The following is a 16,917-nucleotide window of genomic DNA, read 5'->3' on the forward strand; positions in this document are numbered from 1 at the left end:
TTTGTTGTAAATCATGAAAAAATTGTCCTGTGGAAGAAATAATATTTGCTGGTTAAGTGATTTTAAACTTATATTATGCAACAAATGTTTAGAAGTATGATATTCAATTACAAAATGTGGTCTTGTATCAAACAGTTATCAATACTTGCCCAGCAACCACTCACTGTCTATCAGACAGAGTTAAGCGTGTAGCTTTGAAAATCTGTAACCAGAAGTCAGTTTGATAAAAAAAGAAACCTTTATTTAAAAACATTTATATTTCCTTCTTCAAATCTTGAAAGTGGTGGCATGGCCAAGTGGTTAATGCATCTACCTAACAATTAAAGGATTGCTAATTTTACGAGTTCAAACCCTGTCAGGGGGCAAGTCATTATTTCCTTGAGCGACAAACTGTACACTAATAGTTCAATACTTGTTGATTCCAGGTGTATAAACTTATAGCTTCCTACACAAACTAAAATATATTTTGGTTTATATAATGAATTTAATGTGAGGAGGGTACAGTGTATGTAAGAATAATTTATTTCTTAAATTTAATTCCAGGTTTGTTAAAGTGACACCTTCATCATCAGCAGACGAGTCCCTCCTGTTAGACATACTGAGATTCATCAGCATAGTTCTGAAACTGACCAATCATGCGCCAGATAACATTTTACAGTGGGTCGGAGAGGTGCTCTATCATCCAAAAGGTCCCCTGATTGGTCTGCTACATAGACAGTCAGCAAGAGAGGCTGCTGAGGAAGTGTCTGAGCCTTTAGTTAATATCAAAAGGTATCCAAATGCACTCATACACAGTAATTATGTCATTATAGTTAGAGATTAAGGGGAGAATACAACAATAATAGCATTAAAGCTGTGAAACACCTGAGATGCCCTAGCATTAAAGCTGTGAAACACCTGACATGCACATGCGTTGTTAGAGATTAATCAAACTTCTTTAATATAGATGTGTAAAGAACTTGTTTGATTTAAGATGGACTGTTATAAATCAGAGGAATATGAAGGTAATTGTACATATTGTCACCTTAGTGCGGTAACGGGTTTGCTCCTCATATAATTTTTAATTGACTATGTATTTAAGTTCAGCAGTCTACAGTATATTGTCAGACTGGGTAAGGTCAGATATACATACCAGCATGGCTCTATTATAGGTGGCATAGTCAAATATATGCAATAGTACTTTAAGCAATAAATATTATTTAATAATATTATCCATGTTATTATAGTCTCCTTTACAAAACTAAGAAAAATAAAATCCTTTGCTAAAACTTGTAATTGTCATACTTGTATTGAGTGACATTTGAGTGACACTTGTTTTATTTGATAAATTACAGAAGCCTGGACAAGTCTCTCCTTGCATTTATATCAGCTTACAACAGTTCCCTGCCATATCAGCTTACTGTCAGGTAAGTTCTAGGTACCCTAGTGTCTTGATTTATATTAGTATTTGATAAGACTACAATTGTGTTAAATTATATCATTTAAATTCAATATAATGCAATTTGCTTACTTACCTGGTAACCCACTGGTATATTTTAAAGGACAATGTTTCCAGTTATAAAGGTCTTTATATCTATATTTCTTTATATTTGCATCCTTTTTTCCAAATCTGTGTTTATAAATGATATTGTTGTGACACAACATATTAATAATTTTACCAGGTTGAAGTTTCACCAGTTACGGGGAGATTTAGCTTACAAGTTAATACAGAGACTTAATGTGACAGATGCTCCACATTTCTATAACCTAGCGTCACTAGAGGGAACATTACAGTGTCTCATGCACATCACAGCAAGGTATGTGTGTGAACTGAATACAAATTTTTTAAAGGAACTTCACTGAGGTCCAAAAGCCTAAATACATAAAATTTGAATTTCTTACAAAGTCCAGCTGGAGCACTTAAAACAGAAAGATATACAAAACATAAATAGAAAATATATATAAAGAAATTAATTAAAAGTTGTGTTTTTGTGCTATTCTTACTCCAAATTGAATGAAAAGTGTTGTTATTTTGGGTATATTTTCACAATCAAAATAATTATTCAGGAAAACAGTGTGAGCGAAATGATTTAAAATTTTACACACAAGTTATTGGTCTAGAAGGTCATCAAATGGAACATTAAGCTTTACAAATTATTTCCAGTACCTTCATATCAAAAAATCCTTAGTGGAGTTCCTTTAATATATCTAGCATATGAAAAGCAGAGAACCTTTCAGGCAGATGTAAGCACCTGATTAGTTAAGTCAACAATCCATCAGTTAGCTGAATACATTTCTCTCATAAAATGATATAAAACTCCTTTGTGGGATTCGAACCCACATTGGTGGATGGCAAGTCATACAATGTCTGGAAACATTAGCCATTTATGATGGAGATCTAGGATTTTCTTTTTTTATCTGAGGCAACAGATGTGACAAAGAAAACAACTGATTTTGACAGGGGTCAAGGATGATATTTTACTATACAGGCTGAAAGAACAACCAATTTTACCAGCATTTAACAGATAGTATAAATCACAAATCTGTTAATAATGAAAGTCCTAGAGATCTCTTATCAAGGAAAAGAACATATACATATATGATTTGGCTGTCTTTCAATTGTGCTAAACCTCTTGTAGGAATATAAACTATAAGGTAACAGTAAGATATTTATGTTTCAGGCCAGGTTGGAGTCAGGAATGTACAGAACAAGAAAGAGGTCCTCTATGTTGTCAAGTTCTCAACTGTCTACTTGAAGTTGTCTCGGCATTTCACATTGGGCGTGGTGGAACTTCTATGTCATTTATGGGGAAAGGTGTAACCAAGGCAGCCACTCTATGTCTGCGTCACCTGGCGTATGAAATGGCTACATTGTCAGATAATCAGGTACTGTTTAATAATTTGATTCTTTTATAAACAGCCATCTTTTATGATCATTGAAAAAGAGGTTTTCGGAATGTTCATGCTATATTTGATACATAATATTAGCTGTTGATTAGTTTGATGTGAGTTAAACATATTTCACGAAATACTGTCGAATGTGAACGTACAGTAATATTTTTCACACCTTTATGGCAGCATCACTATGACAATGATTAACGATTAAATTATATAGGAATCAATTTCACAAAACCACATGTTGTTACCTGTCTCATTATGTTATTAAGTCCCAATGTCTGTCAGAATTTTGACAGAAAATTGCTGAGTCTGATATATAAGTCCTTTATAGCATTTGATTTGTGACTCGATACATTATGATACAAAGTTAAACAACATTAGGGTGAATTTGTTTGTAGATGTGGCCTAAGAAATGGTTGTATTCCCGACATGCTGATGATGCGAGTGGAGACCTGGGTCTTGACTGGATGCTTACATTGTGGGCATACAGAGATGCTGAGGTAAGATTATATGACAGTGTACATGTAGTACTATAATTACTCACCCATAACACGAACCACTTATAAGACGCAGGTCCTTTATTTTGACTAAAAAACAGCACTTTTTAATAAGACCCTCTAATAGGATGGGTAGAAATTTTTAATCTGTACATGATTTTGTGAACATACATTACTTTATGATGCACAACATGTTTACTATAATAATCTCTAAGCATATATTCTCTAATACCAGGACGAATTTATGTCAGTTGAAAGTTTTACTAGTAGTGGGTTTTTTCCCCATTTGGGTAGACATTTATCATGTGTATGTTTCTAAGATAAAGTTTATGTTTGAATAATTTATCAACCTAATACTTTACGAGTTAATGCAAACATTGTAAAACACCATAAACTTTGTCTACGTAATTAAAATATTGTAAAACAAAGCAAAGAAAAGAAAATTATGTATTAATTTCTGAGGCTTAATGTGCCTTTAAAGAATCATTATTATGTTGATTATACTTTTTTCTTAAACCGCAGGTAAGGAGTGCTGGCCTTGGTATTGCTGTGACCTTGAGTATAACAGAGGAAGGTCGTCTGCTGCTGACTACAAATTGTAAACATATCCCAGGAGGCATTTGGGCGGCAGCTTTCAGTATACTGCTGGACCAATCAGAATGCAGTATGGTTCGTCAACAGGTAAGTAAATTTTTGTTTGCAAGAGACTGAAGATAATGTATCCAATTAGGCATATTTTATAGTTTTCTAGTTTTCTGTGTCATAAAAGTTCTACATTTCAATATAATCAGGATTTGAAATATTAGATATGTGAAATTCCTGCTTGATATAGAATTATTATAAGCTTTTTAAAAATGAAATAGTGTTCTTATTTAAAAATAGATTAGTTATTGAAATGCCTTAAAGTTTGAAAAAATGATTTAATGGTCTGATATTTTTCTCATATATGTAAATTTTTCATGACTTTTGTAAAATACAATATAGCTGATGCATGAATTAAAAATATTTTTAGGCTGCTTTATTATTGGTCAACCTGACATCACACAGTTTACCCAGCGGAAGCTCCGAGTCTGACCACAAAACCTGGCTAGGCCCAGTTGTCATGGATACAGAATCTCAGGTTTCCCTGACCGGACTCACTGCCCTCCTGGCCCTGTTACACCATTGTCAGTTCTACAGAGAGATGACAGTACTGTTATCAAGTTATTACCCACAACCCACTATCCAGCCATCTGTGACCTCTGACCTTTACCAATTATCAGCTTCTGCTTCAGACAACACACTGTCAGTTCTAGGTAAGTTATTGGGTATATGTAGCTTGTTTAAATCTCTTGTTACTCCCTGCTTATTTTGTTTTTTCTGTGAATTAAACCTGTTACATGTATATATATATATATATGTATAAGTTATATGTATGTGTGTATGTTTGTCATATATGTTTTTATCACATAAACCAAGGCCCAGGAGTTTAATAAAGCCATTTAACAAAAAACAGTAATACACTAGTGTAATAACACTTTGATGTGACATCATTTGCGTTATATACAAACATAGTGTTAAAGCGCACTAATGTTAGCGTTACACTATAGGCATGTCAATGAAAAATGACCCTAAGCTGTTATGATTTTGGATATGTGATTAAAAAAACATTATGTTTGTGAAGATTCAATACTAACTATTTAACTCGTGGAATAAAACAATATTATGCTTGTCCGATGCTCGCATAATATGATTTTATTCAACTCGTTCAATAAATTTAGTATTAAACCTACACCTCATTCAGTATGCTCTATATATATGTTTATGGTACATTGTAAGTATTAACTTTACTTTATATTTTATGTTAAGAATGCCCTATGATGAAGCATTTTTATTGCACATGTGCTGACTTTAAGCCTAGAATTGAAAGAATCTATCAATTCACAGAAAATGAAAATTTCATGGGAAAGGTATGGCTTTACTGATATAAAGATACATAGATTTTTCTATACTACGTTACAGTAACTTTTGCTGTTATTATGAATATCGCACAACTGTTTGTTTTTCAGCTGATGCCGGGTTGGTACCTAAACCTACAAGTTCCCACCACAATACCATGTCTCTGTTACAGGTTTGTTATGATTATTTCTATTCATTCATATAATCTGTGTGTCCTGATGAATTAGGGTAATGGTCTTATTTTCAGTGCTTTGAATTTTAAAAGAGTTCATTAGAAGTTGTATTGATTTCAATATAAAGACAAAATAAATATGAAGCTGCAAGGATAATAGTGTTTTGTTAGAGTGTTTGGCAGTGTAGGTAGGCAGGCCTAGCTGTATAGTTTTAGCTTATGTTTTAACAATCACAGCTAGCACTTAAAAGTGTTAAAAAAAACACAAAAGAGTAATTTTTTTTTGCTTTTTTTTGGCTGCCCTTAAGTAAGAATGACAGTTTATAGAATGTATTGATGTGTATCAATTAAAAACAAAAGAACCCCCCCCCCCCAAAAAAAAAAAAAAAAAAAAAAAACACAAAAAAAACAACAACTTAAAACAACAAGTTCTCTGCACCAATGTCAAGTCAACCTTTTTTTTCATATTTTGCCAGAGTTATAATACTGTTGGTTTATCTGTCTGTATATTTTATAATAAGGTTCAGATATATACTCTTAGAAGTCAGCTATGCATGAATTAAAATGATACTTTACAATTTTAAGAGGATAAGACTATAAATATTTGATTGTTTTTGTATAAAATGAAATGAGCCGTGTCATGACAAAACCAACATAATTGGTTTGTGACCGACCAGCCTGCGCATCCGCCGATCTGCTCAGGATCCATGCTGTTCGCTATCAGTTTCTCTACTTGTTATAGATTTTGTAAGCGAACAGCATGGATCCTGATCAGACTGTGCGTAAGCGCAGGCTGGTCTGGATCCATGCTGGTCGCAAACCCATTATGTTGGTTTTGTCATGGCGCGGCTCAAATAAAGAGATGTAGTATTTTGTTTGTTTCCACAGTCATCTGGTGTATCGTCAGTAAGAATGTCAGAGCGACCTGGTGTTATTGGTGCTAATGGACATACAGCTACCCAGCAAACCCCAAATAGTAGTAGCAGAACAACCCCAATTACCACCAGAGATCAAGGTAAAAATATTGTTAAATCTACTTTGTCATACCCCAATTACCACCAAAGATCAAAGTATCTGTCTAATGAACATATTTGAATATTGTTCATAAAAGCCTAGGTTCTATTTCCTTGTTCATATTTTTGTTTTTGAATTGATACAGAAAAGTAGCATGTCACTTAGAATACTTGTATAGCCGGAAGTGCTTGTTATTTATTCGCTTTCATTACATCAGCATGAAAAAAATTGAACTTAAATTGTAAAGAATTAAAAAAAATTGAAATGTATAATTTGAATTCAATTATGCAATTGTATTGATATTTTTGCCAGGTCAAGGAGCAGATGATGAGGGAAGGGAGGTAATCACGTATGAGAATGTTACAACACCATGTTTGGTATCGTCAATATCTCAGCTAGTACGTAATATGATGATACAAGCTCCACAAGATACTGTCACTTCGTTAAAAAATGAATCACTTATACCATTCTTTGTTAGGTGAGTAAATATTTCTTCAATTTGTTTAAGCTTTGCAGAGAGAAGTGAAATTTTGTGATATTTGTCAAATTTGGAAGACTGTGTAATGATTGTTAATCCTTAACTTAAAATACACTGATTTAATCAATATTTCTTATATGTTTTGGTTTAGCAAAGAAGAGCAAAACAGAAGTTTATAATTTGTTTAATAAAATAACTGTAAACACATGGTATTTTCTGTGATTAAACAGTGCGATTTTCAGTAAATGTTAAAATCCATAGTATTTTCGATAACAAAGACAACAAAAATCTGTGTTTTTTTCTGTAACAACAAAACTCCTCGGTATTTTCTGTAACAACAAAAATCTGTGGTGTTTTCTGTATTTACAAAATCCATAATTTTTTTTGTAACTTGAAAAAAAATCCATGATGTTTTCTTTACCTACAAAAATCCATAGTATTTTCTGTAATAACAAAATTCATAGTATTTTTTCTGTAACTACAAAACTCCATGGTATTTTCTGTATCAACAAAAATCCATGGTATTTTCTGTTGCAACAAAAAAAACATGGTATTTTATGTAACTACAAAATCCAGATATTTTATGTTATAAAAAAAATCCATGGTATTTTCTGTATCAACAAAAAACCGTGCTGTTTTCGTATCCACAAAATCTATGTTATTTTCTGTAACTACAGTACAAAAATCGTTGGTATTTTGACTATTTTCTTTAACAACAAAAATCAGTGATATTTTCTGTAACTACAAAAAAATCCATGGTATTTTCTTTAACAACAAAAATCAGTGATATTTTCTGTAACTACAAAAAAATCCATGGTATTTTCTTTAACAAAAATCAGTGATATTTTCTGTAACTACAAAAAAATCCATGGTATTTTCTTTGACAAAATTCATGGTATTTTATGTTAAAAGAAAATCCATGGTCTTTTTGGTAACTACAAAATCCATGGTATTTTCTATAGCAGCTAAAATCCATGGTATTTTCTGTATTTACAAAATACATGGTATATATTCTATTACAGTCTGATTGATGCCAGTTTCTTAGAGGGAATTCAGGTGCTTACATCATCTCAGCAGCTAGAACTGTTTTTCTCAGAGTTGGTAGAAATGCATGTTAATATCTTACATCTGTTACGTACATGTCTCGTGCATGACTCACAAACCAGGATAGATATACTTCAAGACAAAGTAGCTCTCGGAGGCATTGTGTCCTTACTTAGGATTTTCTCAGATGGTAAGGACATATTATTACTTAAGTTTTTTAAGCAGACTTGATTTTGTATCCTCAATTTATTTTGTGATGAAAAGGTGATGAGTGTGATGATGATGATGATGTAAATATTTTAAAGAAAAAATAAGGGGAAAGAAAATCTTTTATTACAGCATATTTTATCATAGCTACAAAAACATGACTTGCCTTTTTAGTACAAAATATGAAAGAGTTGTGTTAAACTTTCAAAAGAAATATAGAGGAAAACTTTTTGAGTGCAAGTGCTGTTGTATATGTAGATTAATTTCAAATAAAGCTCAAATTGTTAAATTAAACTGTACAATGTACTTGAAATGATCTTATTTTATTTAACATTATATTGTGTGTTACATATTACAGTAACTGAGGACACTCATGCAAGTTGCTTGGCATTATGGGAAGCTGTGTTATCATATCTGACCACATTGATACAGGTACAGTGTGCCCCGGCTGTGGAGGTATTAGCCCAGGTGTTACAGAAACAGTGGATTCCCATTGCAGGTAAAACACCATTTTATCTTGTTTCCCATTGCAGGTAAAATACCACTATATATTGATTCCCATTGCAGGTATAATACCACTATATCTTGGTTCCCATTGCAGGTATAACACCACTATATCTTGGTTCCCATTGCAGGTATAACACCACTATATCTTGGTTCCCATTGCAGGTATAATACCACTATATCTTGGTTCCCATTGTATTCTTATTGCAGGTATAAAGCAACTTTGTCTGTCTCTTGTCCTTGAGAATTTAGCTTTTCTGAATGTTAATCAAATAATTGTTACTATTTATACCACAGTATTTGGAGGGTCTTGGGTCATAAAACAATTTTTTCTCAGAAATACAGATATTGGCATATAAATGTTTATCTCTGTTTCCTTATCATTAGAGATATATCTTAATTATATTTCTTTCTTTTTATGTCCCCCTTTTCAGATAATCTGCAAAGAATTTTAGAAGGAGATTTTGCTAATAGGGAGTTGTATGTGTACTGTGTGAACTTCCTGTCCGTGTTGTGTAGTGAGGAGGGAAAATTACAGGGTAGAAATACAGCAGACGACAACATAGCAACCATTACTAAACTTCTAAATCTTCCTCTACAAACAGGTGTGTATATCTCTGATTATGATTTGAATGAAAAAAATGAGCCGCATCATGGGCAGGCTGGTCTGGATCCATGCTGGTCGCAAACGCACTATGTTGGTTTTGTCATGACACGGCTCAAATATAGATAAGTTATACCAGTTGATGTGTTTGCTAACTATATACTTTTGGAATAATCAATAAAGTGATGTATATACAAATTGCAATACATGTAGAGAAGCCTCTGTCCGTAGACTGACAAAAGTTGAATGTGGGGGCATCTGTGTCCTGTGGACACATATCTGGTTTATGTTTAACTTATTTTCATGATTTACATGTATTATATTTTGTGCAGGTGATGTAGAAGATAAAGACGCTAGCCAGGTTACAGCGGGTACACGTTTCTGTAAGGCTCTCATTACTTCCTATGACCAATACATCCTTCGTAAGATGGAGAGTCCTAATCCAGGGGAGAGAATTCATGTAATAACAGCATTAAAGTGTCTCCTAGCTGTATCAGAGTCAGCAAAGACAACAGCTTTAGAATGTAAGTAAAATATGCGACATTTTAAAATTAAAAAAAAAATACCATTTTAAACGTGAAAATCCTTCCAACAGGTATGAACATATAGACCTGTTTGTTATTGTTGTTTCACAGGGTTTGACACTAACAGAGTCCCAAAAATCAATGGATCCCAAAAAAGTGACTCAGCATAAGTAGTTTTTACTCAGCATAAGTAGTTATTACTCAGTATAAGTAGTTATTACTCAGCATAAATAGTTATTACTCAGTATAAGTAGTTGTTACTCAGCATAAGTTATTGTTACTCAGCATAAGTAGTTGTTACTCAGCATAAGTTATTGTTACTCAGCATAAGTAGTTGTTACTCAGCATAAGTTATTGTTACTCAGCATATGTAGTTGTTACTCAGCATAAGTAGTTATTACTCAGCATAAGTGGTTGTTACTCAGCATAAGTTATTGTTACTCAGCATAAGTGGTTGTTACTCAGCATAAGTAGTTATTATTATTCAGCATAAATAGTTGTTACTGAGCATAAGTAGTTGTTACTCAGTATCAGATGATCAAATTATTAATGTCTTTGAAACTATGCTAAGAGTTTGTCCATGTTGATCATGAGAAACAATCCTTTGTATGAGGTAAGAGAATATTTTTGGAAAATGAAAACTAAATACTGGTATAATAAAATCCGAAGATTTAAGCTTTTCAAGAACTATAATTGCAAGTTAGTGCACCTGTAACTTACAGTACTGAAAGGTATGTAGTAAGTTGTATATTTAGTGTTTTATAAGAAATAGAGATATAACCAGTATTGAAACTATGTCTCTGTGTTTTAAAGCCCTAGAGAAATGGATGTCTATGCAAAAGTTCAATAAGTTTTTCATAAGGCTACTGTATAACAGAAATAACAGCCTTTAAAGGTCAAAGTTATAAGCTAGGATAATTGGATTTTATATTTTTCAGCTGGTCTTGTTGAAAACCTGTTGGAGCATGTAAAACAGACAAATTCCAAGCTGAACATGAATATGTTATTGGTACATAAAGAATCTAACAAAGTGAAAGATGATCCTGGAATAAATGAACTCATCTTGACCTTTGACCTTTTACGCAACTTCATGTATAGAAATGAGGATGTCAAGGTAAATAAATAGTGTTACGAGTTTTAATAGGTCTTTGTTTATTTAAATGGTAATAATCAAATTCATCCTTTGTTTTGAAAAAAAAATTAATGATTAACCTAAAATGGTTGGGGTGTCCGTGGCCGAGTTGTTAAAGTCATTGACTTCAACCACTTGCCCCTTCATTGTTGTAGGTTTGAACCCAGTCAGGGACTTTGGATTCTTTCATGTGAGAAAGCTATCCATCTAGCTTTCTGAACATCTGTGGTGCTACTAAGATGCTCACCATACCTGAAATAATGCAGTGAGGGGCATCTATGGTCTTCCCCCCACCAGTAAAGCTGGGAACTCGCCATATGGCCTCTTATGAGTTGGTGCGACAAAAAACCCAAAAGAAAAATTGGTTGGTTTAATACAGGCAAAAACATTTTCAGATGTTGATATAAAATAATCTTTTAAAATGAACCACACAGAGACAGCAACAATTTCTTAAAACTGCAATATTCTTGAATTACATGTATATTCATAATTTGATTCTTATGTTTGATATGCATTAAACTTTAGTAGTGACCCATTGTCTGTATTTTAATTAAAGCAAAGTAAGTGAAACATTCATGAATTATTTCTCTATGTTTGACGTTTTCAGATGGCGTGTTTTCACAGTAATTTACATGATGTTGTACATAAATTATGGTCCTGGTGTCAGCTAGATTATAATCTCATGATGTGTGTACTGGCCCTCCTGACTTCATATACTGCCTCCTGTCCATCAGGTAATCTGCCTTCTTTTTCAGGTTTTGATACAGATTTTATTGCTATTTTTAGTTTTGGTAAAACATAGACAAATTAAAATGTTAGGAAAGTAACCAATTATATAATTTAAACTCTATTGAACATTTCAGTATTTAAGCAGTCACCCTATTTTTTTGTACAAAGTCTAGTTCCTAAGTCTTTAATTTGAACATTTATTATTTATTATTGTAATTGGGTTACACTTGCAGCTACCAGCTCATTGGCACATTCCAGTGGAACAGTGACGGGGCAGGCAGCCGGGCAGAAATCCCTGGTTCACTGTGTTATCAAACATATAGAGAAAGGCAAACATAAAGATGCTTTGATGAAATGCTTGTTTGGTTTGTTAGCTAATTTAGCATTGTCCTCAGAGTGTAGAACAATTATTTGGAAGGTTTGTAGGGTTTTATGATAATTATCTATAACAGTTGATTTTTATGCACTTAATACTTAGAGGGGAAGGGGGTGTAGAAGGGGGCATATACATCATATACATGTACATTTGCCCTTGTCAGTCAAGCTGTCCATCAGTGTACTGTAATTTATAGTAATTTACAGGGTTTTTTTTTTTTTTAAAAAACCAATGGAATGTTAGGGCATCTGTGTTTGTGCTATACAAAAACATTTATTGAAAGTAACTTATGATAAATTTTCCAAGTACCGAAACAAATCTTACTGAATAACTTAAAGACTATTTGGCAAGTTATGTAAAACCTACCAGTATGAAAAAAAAAACCTGTGGCTTGGTGGTTAGGACAATGTCTGCCTTTCAACCTAGAGATTATATGTTTGTGTCATATTAGGATCATAACCAGTATTTTTTCGCATTCCAGGGCTGAGTCTGGTTTTAATAAACTTTCCTCATGCTTAATATATGTATAACCAAACTTACAGCAATAACAGTGAAGCACATTTAAGTGATTTGAGAAATTAAATCGTTTGAAAATGTTATTCAACAGCCGTGATTACTTAAGATTGACACTTTGATTATTCATAATTATATAGGAATTCAATGGTAAAAAAAATGACAAGACAACAATTACCAGTATGTACATGTACTTGAAAAAATTGTTTTTGAAAAACTAGCATTAACAAATCTGTCTATTCAAATGGTAAAATAAGTGTTATTTATTAATTTACAGAGTAACTTTTTACAAGAATTTGGAAGTTTAAACCCTAAAAGATCAAAAACAGCAAAAGCTAAAGTAAAGCAGGTGTTGCATGAAGTGTTGTGGCTCGAGTTACTCCTCAACCTGTCATTTTCTCTAGAAGGTCAACAGATGATTCTTAAAATTCCTGGTAAGTTGTCATTTCATTTATAAATTGTTGGAAAGTTTTTCCCCATATACAGTTGATCATCAATAACTCAAACTCACTTTACTCAAATTTCAAAGTGGTTGTTTCATTATACAGAATTCCTTCTTTGATAACTAACTGTTAAGTTAACAAGGAAATTTGATAGAATGTTTGTATGATATAAAAAAATAATTACAAAACATTCCGATTATTGAACATCCTTATATGAAAACAGTTATTAGAAATATTATAATGAATGTCTCCTCTCAAAAGAAAACATGATGATAAAAAAAGTATTACCCTTGTAGATGCTGTAGCCATATTGTTAGAGTTTCTGGAGTGCCCAAATGCTAGACAACAAGAATGTGCTGTTATCATCATTAGAAATCTGTGCTGTCATTCCAGTAATAAACCAAAAGTGCTTGCCAATGGTATGGGCATTTTTTATAGTTTTAGTTTATACTGAATGTGTTTTAGTTTGATTGTGTAGTATAGGAAGCTATAGACTTACAGACTAACTCTCAAATCCATTCCTGGAACAAACCAGTACTGAACAATAAGAGTAAAGTTTCTTGCTCAAGGAAACAACGGTTGTCCCTGACCCATATGGTTAGATATCATTAGATTACAAGTCTGAAGTGTTAGCAGCTCAGCTATGCCTTCACCAAAGATTTTCTTCAACAAAACACATTTTGTTTTTCAATTTACCTTGACCCCCAAAATGACTGTATGAAGCTGATACTTGCATTAACTTTTATTTTGATTTCTACAATAGCTTAACTCCGGAATTAAGAATATTTGGGTTTTTCCAAGGTAATTCGTAGGTACAAAAAAACTTTTACAGTAACAGCTTTGAAAATAAGCGCAACAGGTTGTGCTAATATATATTGTGACGGGTAGTGCACCGTGGAACTATAATGGTAAAAGTTTTATTTGTACCTATGAATTAGCTGGGGAAAACGCACATTTGCTGAGTTCGGATAACATTTATTCACATGTAATTTACAGTCTGAAATTTCTATGAGATATTATTTTGATTGTATCAATTGTTTGCTCTCCTATTACCAACAATGGTTCAAAATGACAAACATTGTGATTGTGAGACTTACTATGTTTGTAAGACTTGCAATACTAGAATGTTTCCATGAGGAAATTCCACATTTAGAACTTTTCCCACATAAATACATGTTAACTAAAACTTTTCTGAATTGTGATAATAGTAAATCTGTCCAAAAGTTTACCACCTTGAATTAAGAAAAAGCAATATTTCATTTTAGACAAATTGTTACCACGACTACTACAGTGTGTAGAATGTGACGAGGAAAGACTGAAAACTGTAGGGGCATCTGCATTGTGGGCACTAGTCTACAATAATCAGAAGGTATGCCGACTTTTACTTTTGTTATTTCAGAACCCATGACCTTTAGTGTAATTGGTCAATGATCACCTTTAACCCTTGTATTACTGAATCTTTGGGACTACCGTTGAGCTCAATAGGGAGATTGTCAGATAAGTAATCCAAGGGTTGCTGGTTCGATCCTTTGGCTAGGCGCAATATCTCTGTGACATTTAATCTTGGACATTGATTCAGGAATCATGAGTGATTAGTAGTTGGTCATTACTGGTTAATTATCCAGGAAATCCAGTTAGGTGGATTAACTGCAGAGATATGACCAAATATGCGTTGAAATCAGCATAAAGGAGACAGAAAAAACAAACTGAATCTTTGTGACGGACTTGTTCTACTGGAACAGTACTATGTTAGGTTGAGGGATATTGTTATAGAAATAATAGAATTTAGCAGCCCAACTTTAAAGAGCCAGATCAGACTGCATGAATGTGCCTGAAATAATACATCAGAAGGTAGAATTATGTGATCATCTGTAGTGCAATATCCTGGACAAAGATTTTTGGTTCTGGCAAGAGGTGTTGTTACATCGTTGTTTATTTTTTTATGAAGCTTAAATTTAGGAAAAAAATATACAGTTGTTGTAGAGAGGTGATTGTTATACAGAGAACCTCTTTGTAGAGGTTATAACATAATGACTTTAATAATGCTTAGACAAATAATCTTATTCAGAAATATATTTCAGTTTTGCTGGCTTGTTTACAACTGGAATTGTTTATCTGGTCATTTCAGGCCAAGGTTGTGATGAAGAATGCCAATGTGGTGCCAAAACTACAGGAAGCTTTAAGTTGTGGACAAGAGGATGGAATCTCTGACAAATGTGTGATGGATATACATGCCATTATTCAAACTGTCAGCGAATAATTTATATTAACAAAATGTACAGTCAGATCATGATTTGTGTATTGTATGTTTGATTAAATTATTGTGATAATCCGTCCAACTTGTATATATTTTTGTAGACTGTGATAAAAAAAATTGATAGATCAATACTAGTGATTAGTGGATATGAGAAGAATAGTAAATAGTGACACATATTTGACAATTTTTTTCATTAGACAAGTATTGTGTAGGAAAAGTTTTCATGGAGTATATACACATATAAAGCAGCAAGTCATAGCACGTGCTAACACTGTCTTCTTTTTGGAAAGCTTTGTTTCTTTATCTGGAGATTAGTTCAGTTGCTGCTGATATGAAATAAAGCTAAAACTGGTTTGAACTGTATATGATTTCCCTATCAAACTACGTTCGTTTACGTTTAAGCTTTTTTTTGCCAGTAAATGAAAAAAAAATATGTTCCTAATTTAGTTTATTGAAAGTAAAAATATAGTCTAATTATCTAGTATTTAAAGTTTGAACATGAACAGTCATGAAAAAATTGAAATGTGTACAACAAGGGTTAAAATGTAAAAAATATAAAAAGTCAATTAACCTGTTTTGCAGTGTGAATATTTTAGAAAATATTCTGAATAAATATCATACAAATAAGAGATGTTTTACTATAAATTAGAGACATGAAAGTTTGGTCATTTTCCCTTTGATATTGAAACATAGCTTTTTTAATTTTTTTAATATTTTAAACCCCTCATGTCAAGTAAATTTTTTGGGGGGGCTTTGGTAGAAAAAAAAGCCCAAATTTGGTTTTTTATTTTTTGGGGAAAAATTCCATTTTAACAAATTTTGGGGTTTTAAATTGGGGCCCTTTTATTTAAAAATCATTTGCCCTTGGAAATTTGAATTTTTAATGTTAAAGATGATTTTTTTAAAAATTTTGATTTAAAAGAGTTCCCTTTTAGGGGAAAATTTTTGGAAAGTAAATTTTACTTTTTTTAATTTTTGGGCTTGTAAATTTAAACAAATTGAAAATTTTTTTCATTTTTTAAACTAAAATAATGTCAAAAACTTTTTTTAGTCTTGATTTTCCAAAATTTTGGAATTTAATGGAAGCCCTTGACTAATGAATCTGAAAGGAAAGAGTTACTAGGCTTTTTAACTTTCTGTTATTGCATAGTATATTACACCATTATCCATTTCCCTAGATACCAACTTGCATGCAAAAACTTTACCAAAATAAGTACAATTGCTCTCTGTTTTCTTTGAATAGGTGAGCTAAAAAGTAGTGATAATTTCAAAGAATGTACAGGTCTAAGTCTGTCACTGTGACATAGAATTTTTCCTTTCTGTACAGGTAGATTTTTTTTTTTGTATTTTACGTCACATTGACACAGTATAGGTCATATCGCGACGTTCCAGCTTTACTGGTGGAGGAAGACCTCAGGTGCCCTTCCGTGCATTATTTCAAGCACGAACGGGCACCTGAGTAGAACCACCGACTTTCCGTAAGCTAGCTGGATAGCTTCCTCACATGAAAGAATCCAAAGTCCCTGTCCAGGTTCGAACCCACAGCGGTGAGGGGCAAAAGGTTTGAAGTACAAATTGTATGGGCGATAGTGTAAAGAGCACAGAAAA

The 16,917-nt window shown here is 32.7% G+C and overlaps 1 protein-coding gene across 1 annotated transcript in view; it reads left to right on the forward strand.

The window, feature by feature from the left end:
* The window catches only part of LOC132740073 (rotatin-like), a gene marked incomplete at its 5' end in the record, with an annotated part of 33,737 nt that extends 17,761 nt beyond the window's left edge, over positions 1–15,976 (forward strand). Inside the window, 21 exon segments of the mRNA XM_060727931.1 lie at positions 544–771; positions 1,335–1,406; positions 1,662–1,796; positions 2,661–2,865; positions 3,276–3,377; positions 3,897–4,055; positions 4,387–4,669; positions 5,423–5,484; positions 6,373–6,499; positions 6,811–6,976; positions 7,999–8,210; positions 8,586–8,726; positions 9,166–9,336; positions 9,668–9,859; positions 10,798–10,973; positions 11,599–11,725; positions 11,954–12,138; positions 12,887–13,043; positions 13,349–13,471; positions 14,318–14,421; positions 15,181–15,976. Coding sequence (XP_060583914.1) covers positions 544–771; positions 1,335–1,406; positions 1,662–1,796; positions 2,661–2,865; positions 3,276–3,377; positions 3,897–4,055; positions 4,387–4,669; positions 5,423–5,484; positions 6,373–6,499; positions 6,811–6,976; positions 7,999–8,210; positions 8,586–8,726; positions 9,166–9,336; positions 9,668–9,859; positions 10,798–10,973; positions 11,599–11,725; positions 11,954–12,138; positions 12,887–13,043; positions 13,349–13,471; positions 14,318–14,421; positions 15,181–15,312 — 3,259 coding nt within the window.
* Positions 15,977–16,917: the final 941 nt, after the last annotated feature.

The sequence above is a fragment of the Ruditapes philippinarum genome, unplaced genomic scaffold, assembly GCF_026571515.1.
Source record: "Ruditapes philippinarum isolate M1 unplaced genomic scaffold, ASM2657151v2 ctg3017_1_1_1_1, whole genome shotgun sequence".
Lineage (NCBI taxonomy): Eukaryota > Metazoa > Mollusca > Bivalvia > Venerida > Veneridae > Ruditapes > Ruditapes philippinarum.